At 46.5% G+C, this 12,294-nt stretch overlaps 1 protein-coding gene across 1 annotated transcript in view; it reads left to right on the top strand.

The window, feature by feature from the left end:
- The window catches only part of TPST2 (tyrosylprotein sulfotransferase 2), a 29,167-nt gene extending 26,918 nt beyond the window's left edge, over positions 1–2,249 (top strand). The window contains exon 5 of the mRNA XM_042781932.1: positions 2,091–2,249. Within this exon, the coding sequence (XP_042637866.1) occupies positions 2,091–2,249 (159 nt within the window). The remainder of the gene's footprint in view (positions 1–2,090) is intronic.
- The last annotated feature ends 10,045 nt before the right edge of the window (positions 2,250–12,294 follow it).

The raw sequence follows: 12,294 nt of genomic DNA, 5'->3' as shown, positions 1-12,294 counted from the left end.
AGTCGTCTACCCTGGAGATTGCTCTCAGTGAACAATTTTCAGTGCATGTTCACGCACCTGTGTTTTGTGAGGGGTAGGGAGAGGGCTTCTGAACTTGAGAATTCAAAGATTTAAGAACTCCTTGGAGGCTGGATTTCTTTCTGCCTCCATTGCCCACATCTGGAGGATGGGGATCCATAAACACCCCCCTCTGAGGGTGGTCATGGAGCGGAGTGAGCTGGCCCAGGTGGGTGTGCTTGTAAACTGTAAAGTGCCAGGCTGTCAGTGCAGCCCTGGGCGTTGATGTGAAAATCTCGATGAGCGAGCTTGTTCCTCTGTCCCCAGCTTCTGATCAGGAAACAGCAGGGAGGCCCACAGCCAGGAACCCCACAGCAGGGTCAGGGATCAGTGTTCAGGGGCATTTTCCCTATTCTTCTAGGACTAGAACTTAGAGCTTCAAGCTTGTACTCTGTTTTTGGTCTTGGCTTCTTAATTTTAAACAATCAGTACCTTTTTCAGTTTTTCCCTAGCCCCGGTTTGCACCACCCTGCAGGTCTAGAGAGACCTAGCCTGTGTCATTGTCAGGACTCCCATCCCGAGGGGCACCAGGATCCTGGAGCTGGACTTAGTTCCAGAGACAAGAACCCTCCCATTGAAAACAGCCTTTCTCCATGTTTCTCTCTCACCCTCTCATCCTCTGTCTGCATATTCGTTACTGGAATCCAGAACCTTGTTGACAAAAGCTAGGTCTATCCCTCACTTGACTATGTAAATGAGATCCCACATGTGGACATTGTAGATATCCCCTGGTGAAGAGTTGGCTGTGATCGAGTGATAATCCTACCCTTGCCCCCCAAGCAAGAAACCCATTGATACTCATATAATCCCTAACATTTGCTCGTTATGAGTAAGAACAGATTTTTAGCCCTAACCAAACACCTAGAGGTAATAAGGAGCTAGCTCTGGTGGCTCAGTGCCTAAGGCGTTTGACTGCTAACCAGAAGGTTAGCAGTTCAAACCTACCAGCCACTCTGTGGAGGGAAGACTGGGCAATCTACTTCCATAAAGATTACTGCCTCGGAAACCTACAGGGGGTCGCTATGAGTCAGAATCAACTTGATGGCAGTGAGTTTGTTTTGGTTTGGAAGAGGTAATAAATCCCTGGGCTTGTGGGCTTAGGACCACAGTCTCAGGGGACAGCTGACTCAATTGGCATCACACAGTTTACAAAGACAAGGTTCTACATCCTGCTGTGGTGAGTAGTGACCGAGTTCTTAAAAGCCACCGAGCATCATCTAAGGTGCGACTATTGGTTCCTCTCCATCTGAAGCAAAGAAATGTGAAGAAAATCAAAAACCCATGAAAACAAATAGTCCAAAGGACTAATGGACCACGTGAACCTCAGCCTCCGCAAACCTCAGGCTCCTCACCCTGAGACCAGAAGCGCTAGATGGTGCCCAGCAAACACTATTGACTGTTCTTACAGGGATCACAGTAGGAGTTGTGGGATAGAGTGGGAGAAAAATGTGGAACGAAACTCAAAATTCTGAAAAAGACCAGGCTTACTGGTCTGTACACCCTGGTGGAACCCCTGAGAGTGCAGCCCTCAGTCACCCTTCAACGCTGGAACTGAACTCACCCCCGTGGCTCAGCTTTCACCAAGCAGTGGGCAGGTCCATAAGGTGACCAGGAACACTAGAGGGGCAGGCACTCCTTAGAAGAATCGGCCACCCGAGATCAAAAGGGCAGATTTGCCCAGGGATAAAGCTCAGGGGGCAGGAAGGGATAGGAAAGAAAGACCAATAGAAAAGGGAACCACAGGGAGGGGGTGGGAAGAGAGCTGTTACTTGTGGGGATCGTGGTTGGTGTCCACCACTCGTCTGTCACACTGTCATACTGTGGTGGCTTGTGTGTTGCTTTGAGGCTGGAGGCTATGTCACCGATATGATGTGGGTTGGGATGTAGGTAAGAAGAATCCTTTTTATCTTTAAATTCTCTCTGGCCATCTGGGATACATACATAGAACCTCACAAGCTCACCACACCTATAAAAAGGAGAGATCTATTACAGAATTGCTGCTCTGAGGCTAATGCAGGCTTTCTCTCTTCCAGATCTCTACATATGGCTTTCTGTTGCCAAGAAGCGAAGGAACTTTGCACTCAAGTGGAAATCGGACCTCTAATCCAAGCATATTGCTTGCTATCAATCGCCAAAACAGGACTACTGATGAGGAATGTATTTGCATATGTTTGCAAAAGCTAAATTATTGAAAACTTACCTTGCAACTCTCTTATCTGTGGACACAACCAGGTCAGAGAACAAAATGTGGGGAAGTAGCCCGGCTTTTGAAACTTAGGTATTTTCTATTTTTCCCCTTAAGAACTTTTTTTTAAGAAATGGATCTTCCGTCCTCCTTAATTTGCGGGACTGCCTTAGTGGCTTTGTTTGCTGGGACAAGGCCCACAACCTGTGCCTCTCCTGTTCATCCTGACTTTGAATTCAGAGAATCTATTTAAGAATTTAATATATGAGGCTTTCTTTGATTCCTCCTCAGTTCTGTTTCGTTTCTTTCACGGGTGGGGGGAAGAAAGGTTGGAATAAAGTGAACAGGGGCTCATTTCTTTGTGCCTTACTTCACAGCATGAATACATTTCTTTTTCCCCACCTGTTGAATTTTGTCAAGTGGATTGGGAGCAAGGAAGAGCTGGGGCGTAGATCCGTGCAAGACACAGCAGAACCTCACCCCTGGGACTCAGTGATTCACTAGAATGACTCCTTGCATTCAGAGGAGCTGTTGTTAGCTTGTGGTTATGGCCTATTACAGTGAAGGGATACAGACTGAAAGCTACAAAGGAGACAGGCCCATGCATAGGCAGAGTTCAGAAGTCCAGCTGTCCTCTCCTGGTAGAGTTGTATGGACAGAACTTAATTCTCCCAGCAACAGTGTGTGACCACATGTGCAAACTATTGCCAACCAGGAAAGCTCACTTGAGCCTTGGTGTCCAGCATTTAGATTGCGGTCAGGCCGTGTAGGCTTGGAGCACCCAGGTGACTGACCTTAGCTACACCATCTCCAGCCCACCCCCTGTTCACTCCACCAGAGGTCAACCTGATACAGCCTTCACCCCAGGGACTTAGACCCTCTACCATAAATCATATTGTTGGCATAAACCATCTGGCATGGCCCAAGGCCCCAAGCGTACAACTAGACTCTTACAAGGGCCAGTCCTTTCTTTGGAATTAATAGGATTTGAATACTCTGGGCCTGCTGAGTTAACCCTTTATTGCACAGCCCCCAAACGCTTGGGAGAAAGATTGAGCCCAGAAGAGTTTTGTGTCTAATGGTTATGGCGTTTTACCCATACCTCCTTGCCTCACATTTCATGATAATGCAGGAGACTTTGAAAAGGCTGTGACTCACAGTGTTACGAGTTTTGGAGTTAGGCCTGCTTACCAGCTGTGTAAACAAAGGCCTGAGCCTTTGTTTTCTCATCTGTCAAATGGGGGAAGTGAAAACCTCCAGGTTTGTTGAGTCAGCAGAGGGGCTAATGGGTGATGCTGGTGGTGGTTCCTGGCATGAGACCAGCCCTCAGTGTGAGGTAACTCCTGCCTCTTCTTGTTGTTGAGGCTACAGTGGGATGGCATATTCATTTCCTAGGGCTGCTGTACCAAGATGCCACAGAGCAGGTGGCTTGTCATAACAGAAATTTATCGTCTCATAATTCTGGAGGTTAGAAGTCCAAATGAGGTCATCGATCATGTTCGTTCCTTTTTTTTTTAAATTGTGATTTGGGTGAAAGTTTACAGAGCAAATTCACTTTCCATACAGCAGTTTACACACACACACACACATACACATGCTCCCCTCCCACTTCCTCCCACTTCTTCCCGATAGTAACCTCTTCCCAGTGTCCATCCCCCTCCATGCACTCCCACCCCCTGAGCTGTCTCCCTGTGCATAAACAGCCCTTCTTTCTCCCATGATTGTTTTCTCCAGGGAGTGTGTCTACCTGATGTACGTGTTCAGCTCATATGCCTGTCTTTTGTTTGGCTGGAAGCCATGGGAGTGGGATCAATTCCAGACCTGAAGGGCAGCGAGGGGCCATAGTCTCAGTGGTTCCACCAGGTTCTATCAGACCAGCACATGTTGGTTCCTTTTGAGGGCTCTCAGAGAATCTGTTCACGCCTCTCTTCTAGCTCTGACAGCCCCCAGCATTCCTTGGCTCGCAGCTGCAGCGTCACACGGCATCCTCTTTGTCTCAGTGTTTCTTGTCCTTTACAAGGACACCACTCATCCATGATTAGGACCCAGCACACTCCAGTTAGGACCTCATGTTAACTGATGTCATTTTCAAAGAGTTGATTTCCAAACAGGGTCACACTCACAAGTACAGGTGTTGGGACTTCACCATTTCTTTTTTAGGGGACACAATTCATTCCATAGCAGATGGTTAGGGTGTTGAGGGCTGGAAACCCTTTCTGTTTGTTTGTTCGTTCAACAATCATTTATAAATCTGCTGCTGTTTGTCATGTGTGGTGCTGTCCCTTTGAGAATCTGATGACAGGTGTGGACCACCCCTCCAATATATATATATATGTATTTATTTATTTTTTTTTAGTTCCAGGATTTCATACCTTTTCTTAACCCCATCTACGATGACTCTAAGGAGCTCTGGAGTAGTGGATAAGGCAATTTGGCTGCTACCCAGAAGGTCAGTGGTTCAAACCCACCAGCCGCTCCACAGAAGGCAGATGGGGTGATATACTTCCGTAAAGATTTATAGCCTTGGAAAGCCAGTGGGGGCTGCTGTGAGTTGGATTAGACTCGATGGCGGGAGGGTTTGTTTTTTGTTTTAAATGATGCCTCTGCATAGTCACAGAATGCATGGGGCTGGGAAGGGGAACAGTGTAAGAAAAAGCAGGAAAAGAAGGAGGAGATCAACTCTGGTTCTGCTTCAGAACTTCTCTCATAGTGGGGTGGTCTTGACCTTGAAAAATCAACTTCAGAGTCCACGTCCACTTCATCCCCCTGATTTGATCTGGAGGGGGAAAATTAGAGTCCTACCTAAGTATCTTTATAAAATTCAGTCATTCAGGTCTGGAACTGAACACTCCTGTGGCTTCCAGCTAAATAGTAGGCATATGGGTGATTTTCATCATTTAGATAGATATACTCCTTAGAACGATCAATCATGGGAGACCAGAAAGGCAGCATTTGCACAGGGAGATAGCTCAGGGGACAGGAACGCATAGGAAAGAAGGACACAGGGAAGAGGTAACTACAGGCAGGAAGTGGGAAGAGAGCTGTTACATTGTGGGGAATTGCAGTCGATGCCAGGAAACGAAATGTCTGAACTGTATGGAAAATGAATTTGCTCTGTTTCACAATGTTGTAGTTATTTGCCGTCGAGTCGGACCCGACTCATAGCGACCCCTCCTTGGATTTCCGAGGTGGTATCTCTACGGAAGTAGATTGCCAAACCTTCCTTCCGAGGAGTGGCTGGTGGGTTTGAACCGCCAGCCTTCTGGTTAGCAGTCAGGTGCCTTAGGCACTATGCCACCAGAGCGCCCCTGTTTCACAATAAAACTTTAAATAAATAAATAAATAAAACAGTAAGGGTGCAAGAGCCTCTCTCACACTTCCTCTCAAAATCTTCCTTCCCTAAAAGCAATGCTCCCACTTTGCATCTGAAGCATACTACTCCAGACCTTTTTCTGTACATTTACATACATACAAATGTTTATATTTGAATACATACCCTTAAAGATGCATGAAATCGCCACTCTGAATGGGTGTTCTAAACTGTGCTTTAACAAAGTGCACAGGGCAGTTTCTGAGGCAGCCACATCTACTGCTCTTGCTAACGGCTCCCTGATTCCAGAGCAAACTATCCTTTTGCTAGACTCTTAGGCTGTTTCCCAGTTTTCAGTTCAACCCCAAAAGCTGCAGTGGGCCTTGCTTTGCTTCTCCTTTGTGCAGCAGCACAAGTGTTTTGACCCATAACGAGACGGAGAATTGCTGGTGTGGAAGACAGACATCCCGACTTTTTGATACATCCCACCAGGTTCATCTCTAAAATGGCTGCTCCCGTGTCCTCTCACTTAGGCAGAAAGTTGACTTTCTTGTGAAACTGGAGCCTTTCTTGGTGTTGTCTTGGAGCTGTGGGTCAACCTCACTTGTGTCCTGGTTCACGCAACACAGGGCAGTCACTGTGCATGATCTTTTTTGATGACTGAATTTGTGAAATTAGTATAATCCGTGCATTACTTGGGTGCTATTGTTATTATACATAATTAGCTTTGGAGTCAGAGAAAACTAGGTTTATACCCTGGCTCCGCCACTTACCAAGATGACTGGTGTCCTTGTAAAGGAAGAGAAGAGACAGAGAGGATGCCATGTGATGTTGCAGCACTGAGCCAAGGAATGCAGGGGCTGTCAGAGCTGGGAGAGAGGCGTGAGCAGATTCCCTGAGAGCCCTCAAAAGGAACCAACATGGCCGATGACCTGGTCTGGACTTCAAACCTCCAGAACTGTGTGACTGTGCGCAGCTATACGTCTCTGAGCCTCAGTCTTTCTAATCTGTAAAATGGGGATAAATGGGTACTGTTGGTATCAATATCCTGGGATAATTGTGAAGAATCAATGAGATAAACTAATGGTTTGGTTCAGTGAAGCTAGAGAATGAAATCTAAGTCAGAATTGATGGCAATGGGGTTTCCATCCTCATTAACATAGCCGCTAACCTGGCTGAGCTACCAGATCCTCCAAAGAGGTTGGCAGTTTTCCATGCTTAAGCTCCATTTTATTTATTTATTTAATTGTGATTTGGATGAAAGTGTATAGAGCAAATTCACTTTCCATACAGCAGTTTACATACACTTTGTTTCATGACATTGACTATAATTCACCCCAATGCAACAGCTCCCCTCCCACTTCCTCCCCATAGTTACCTCTTCCCTGTGTCCCTCCCTCCATGCACTCCTGCCCGCTGAGCTGTCTCCCTGTGATACACAGCCCTTCTGTTCTCCAATGATTAAGTTCCAGGCCAGCACTCATTGCGTAGCACAAGGCATCTGCGTCTCAGACACCCATTGGCATGGGCCAGTTACCTATTGCTGCATAACCAACTGGCCTAAAACTCAGTGGCCTAAAATATTTTATCCAGTCTCTCAGTTCTGTGAGTTATCTAGAATCTGCCAGGTGGTTTTCACAGTGGTATGGTGGCTGGGACTTCGGTCACGACTTCTTCATTCACGTATCTGGTGCCTGCACTGGGCTGGCTGGAGCTTCTGGAGGCTTATTGGGCATGTCTGTCTCTTTACGTGGCTAGCTTGGGCTTCCTTACAGCATGGCGGTTCTGGGATAGTTGGACTGGTTTACTCCAGAGCAAGTGTTACAAGAGGCAGGAAGCAGACCTGCTGATTAGTGAAGGGCTATGCCTGAAACTGGCCCAGTGTCATTTCTGCCTCAGCAGTCCTAGAGCCTTCCCAGATTCGAGGGAGGGGAGAAATAGGCTCCACTTCTTCACGGTGGAGTGGCCAGGTCACACTGCAGAAGAGCGCGTGGGGAAGAGTTACTGTCGCAGTTATCTTTGGGAAAGATGATTGGCTACAGTCATTGGAAGCACCAATTTATTAGTCATACCTTCAGACCATCAAATAACTTGTGAATCTCTCTCAGGGCAATGCTGATACCAATAGAATGTTCCCTTGCTTCAGCTGAGGTACAGAATAAAGGACACACCTTTCCTCTACCATTTGAATGACAATGATTCCCCAGATGGCTAGAGCATTTCAAAAGAAAGAAAAATGAACTCCTTTGAAGGTCTTCTCAGCTTTCTCCTTGAGACCAGAAATGGCTCCTTCCACCAGTGGAGCTGCTCCAAATCGGGGCCCAGAGGCAGGGGTTCATCCCTTACTCCCCTGGCCTCAAGTCCACCTCACTCTTGGCTCTGAACAAACACTTGGCAGGGTGATGGACAACGAGAAGGTCCATTTGTGAAAATGGTGGCTCCACCCCTCAAGGCATGCAGGCTCTTGACCAGGTGGCCCTAAGACTCCAATTTGAAGTCCATTTCCCAAGTCTGGATTACTCTGATAGAACTTTGCTCCCATTATAGCAGCTATATTAGTTTTGTTTTATTTTATTTTTTACTTTTGAATGCGAAGTAGTTAATAGATGCCCAGGTAGCTGCAAAAGTATTACATAATGCCCTGTGTCTCCTTCACCAGCTTCTGCCAACGATGCCATCTTCTATAACTAGTTCAGTCTCAAAACCAGGAAAGGGACATTAGTACACTACTGCTAATAAGACTACAGACCTTAACTCCGTTTTCAACATCTTTTACCTGTGTGTGTGTGTGTGTGTGTATGTATGTTTATGGATTTTGATAAGGTTGTAGACCCATAAATTTCAGGATGGTTGTTTCTGTCTCCCTTTAGAAGCAGGCCTTGCTATCCACACCTTTCCACACGTAAAGCCCTCTGTGGAAGCTCAGTCTATACAACAAAGAGGCTTTCTGAGCAGCCCCTCCCCAAACCCTAGCTACCTCTCTTCCAAGCTCTTTATCATAATCAAAGTTGTGCAAGTTTTTGTGTATACTGATTTGATTCATAAGGAGCTCTGGTGGCACAGTGCCTAAGGCATTTGACTGCTAACCAGAAGGCTGGTGGTTCGAACCCATCAGCCTTTGCAGAAGGAAGATGGGGCAATCTACTACTGTAAAGATTTACCACCTTGGAAACCCAGTGGGAATCACTATGAGTTGGAATTGACTCAATTGCAGTGAGTTTATTTTTATTTTTATTCATGTTGATCTTACCCATCATTTTTAAATTACTGGGCATTTAGCCTCATAGTCTACCCTGCCTAGCATATACCTGTAATAGGTTGTGGTACCCAGCTTCCACGATGCCCCCCAGTGATCCTCACCTCCTCACGTTTCTGCCTTTTTGTTTGTAGTCCCTTTTCATACCGAATAGGGTTAATGTTACCAGATTAAATAAAGGAGGCCTGGTTAAATTTGAGTTTCAGATAAACAAGGAATCATTATTTTAGAATTTGGCAATACTGCATGGCATATATTTATACCAACATACAACATGGTATTTTTATGAAATTCCAATTTAACTGGGGAGACTGTATTTTTATTTGCTCAATCTGGCACCTCTAAATAGGACCATGTAACCAATTCTGACAGTGTGTCATGAAATACCTTGTGCCTTCTGCCCTGGTTCACTCACAGGGGGAGAAGCCAGCCACCAGGCCAAAAGGACCCTCAGGTAGCCCTGTGGAGAGAGAGGTTCATGCAGTAGGGGACTGAGGCCTCCTGCCAGAAACCAGCACTGGCTGGATAGCTTCGTCAGGAAAACACCTTGGAAGTGGATTCTCCAGGCCCAGTCAAACCCTCAGGTGACTCCAGCTCTGGCCTTCATCCTCACTGTGACCCCATTAGACCTCAAGCCAGACCTACCCAGCCTGTCCACTCTCCAACTTCTACCACAGAACTGACATAAGATTCACTGCTTTTTTAAGCTGCTAAGCTTTGAGGTCATTGGTGTGCTGCAATAGATAACTAATACATAAAAGAAACCAAACCCATTGCTGTCGATGCAGTTCAACTCATCATGACCCGATGTGTTACAAAAGAACTGCTCCACGGGGTTTTCTTGGCCATCATCTTTATGGAAAGAGCCCTAGTGGTGTAGTTATTAAGCACTTTGCTGCTAACCAGAAGGTTAGCAGTTCGAACCCCTAGCTGCTCTGCAGGAGAAAGAAGTGGCAGTCCCCTTCCATAAAGATTACAGCCTTGGAAGATCCTGGATAGAGTGGGAGAACAATGTGGAACGAAACTCAAAATCATTAAAAAGACCAGGTTGACTGGTCTGATAGGACCTGGTCAGACTCCTGAGACTATAGCCACTAGTTACCCTTCAAGTCTGGGATTGAACTCATTCCCATCACTTCTAGCCAGACAATAGACAGGCATATGAAACTGAGAGACCCACTGCCGTCCAACTCATAGTGACCCCACCTTGGGTTTCCGAGGCGGTATCACTACGGAAGTAGATTGCCCAACCTTCCTTCTGAGGAGTGGTTGGTGGATTTGAACCGCCAGCCTTCTGGTTAGCAGTCAAGTGCCTTAGGCACTATGCCACCAAAGCTCCCAGACAGGCATATAGGGTGAACATTTACATCAGGTAGATACGCTCCCTAGAACAATCAGTCATGGGAGGACAGAAGGGCAGTATTTTCCCAGGGAGATAACTCAGTGGGCAGGAATGCACAGGATGGAAGGACACAGGGAAGAGGTGGGAAGAGAGCTGTTACACATGGGGAATTGCTGCTAGTGCCATGAAACAAAATGTGTATGAAGTGCTGTTTGGAAAATGAGTTGCTCTTTCACCCAAATGACAATAAATTTTTTTAAAAAAAAGTTGCAGCCTTGGAAACCTAATGGGCAGTTCTACCCTGTCCTATAGGGTTGCTGTGAGTCAGAATCGACTCAGTGGCAATGGGTTGAATCTGTATGGAAACAAATCACCAGGCCTTCGTCCACTGTGCTGCTAGGTGGGTTTAAACCGCCAACTCTTAGATTAGTAGCTGAACCCACGCTGTTTGTGCCACCCAAGGACACAGGACATCAGTAAGTATTTGTTAACGAGTAACCAAAGGAGTGAATGAGTGATGAAGGCTGTGGTTCCTCACCTTACCTATGGCTTCTGAGGTGGCTTGTTTTACAGAGAATGCCTCAAGCCTGAAGACCTCCTGTCCCAGCTCTCTATATGAGGACAGAGTCTTAAAAAATAAGTAGGGTCAACAGAAGAACTAGGTGGTGCACGGCTACCACTGTCAGCCACTCAGAGGGGGATCTGTATAGGAGATCCTGGATAGAGTGGGAGAACAATGTGGAACAAAACTCAAAATTACCAAAAAAAAAAAAAAAAAAAAAGGCCAGGCTTGTTGGTCTGATAGAGCCTGGTGAAACCCCTGAGACCGTGGCCCCTAGCTGCCCTTCAGGTCTGGAATTGAACTCACTCCTGTGGCTTCCAGCCAAATAACAGACCAGCATATGGGCTGAACATTCACATTAAGTAGATACACCCCTTGGAGAGAGCAAACATTTGAGAACAGAAGGGCAGTGTATGCACAGGGAGACCACTCAGGGCAGGAGTGCATGGGAGGGAAGGACACAGGGAAGAAGTAACTATGGGGAGGAAGTGGAAGAGAGTTAACACTGTGGCGACTGCAGTCAATGTCATGAGACAAAATGTGTATGAACTGCTGTATGGAACATGAAATTGTTCTGTAAACATTCACCCAAATCACAATAAAAATTCAAAACAAACAAACAAAAAAGGGTTGAAATCATCTGTAAGGACTGTGTAACCAAACGAAAAACCAAACCCACTACGGTTGAGTCAATTCCAATTTACAGTGACCCAGCAGGACGGAGAGAACTCCCCTAAGGTTTCCAGGGCTGTAATCTTTATGGGAGCAGGCTGCCACATCTTTCTTCCAAGGAGCAGCTGGTAGGTTTCAAGCACCGACCTTTTGTTAGCAGCCAGGAGCTACACTACTGCACCTGCAGCAGGCCTCCTCAGGAACAGGTGAAGGGAAATCGGATTGCTAATCTCCACTGATCCAGATTTTGAGTTCTGCCAGGCGGAGGACCAGATTTCTCTCTTTAGACAAAATTCAAAATAAGAATAAAGTATGTGCAGCTGTAAAAGTCACTGTCCTAGAAAAGGTACTTGTGCTTGGCTTTAAATATCTCAGCTTTGAAATGCCACTTCTGGTTTGTTTCTATGGTACCAACCTATTTAAAGTTGGAACTGAGCAAGAATTTTTTTCCTCCCGTCTTGGTTCTCTAGTGCTGCCATATCAGAAAATACCACAAGTGGATGGCTTAGCAGGAATTTATTCTGTTACAGCTTAAGAGGCTAGAAGCCTGAGTTCAAAATGCCAGGTCTAGGGGCTGAGTGAAGGCCCCTTGACCTTGGACTTCAGCTCTGCCTCCTGTTGAGGCCCGCTAGAGCTGGAGGCTTTTTCTGACTCATGTAGCTGCTGGCTGCTGAGGCTGCTGAGCCCAAGATTGGCAGGTAAAATGGCACGGTCCCAAGATTGGCAGGCAACATGGCACGCCAAGACTTGGCCAAAGGCAGGGTCCGGATGTGCCCAAAGCTAGAGCGAGACCTTTGTCAAAGCTTCTTACATACTGGAAACATGCCACACCTTGAAGGCAATGACTTAGCTGCTCACAGCACATTCCACCATGGAGGGGATTGTGGGGAATGCTGGATCCAGCTGCCAG

The sequence above is a fragment of the Orycteropus afer genome, unplaced genomic scaffold (assembly GCF_000298275.1).
Source record: "Orycteropus afer afer isolate SDZICR_OR568_19922 unplaced genomic scaffold, OryAfe1.0 scaffold00197, whole genome shotgun sequence".
Classification (NCBI taxonomy): domain Eukaryota; kingdom Metazoa; phylum Chordata; class Mammalia; order Tubulidentata; family Orycteropodidae; genus Orycteropus; species Orycteropus afer.
Note: the sequence above shows the minus strand (reverse complement) of the source record. Positions and strands in the feature narration are given on the sequence as shown.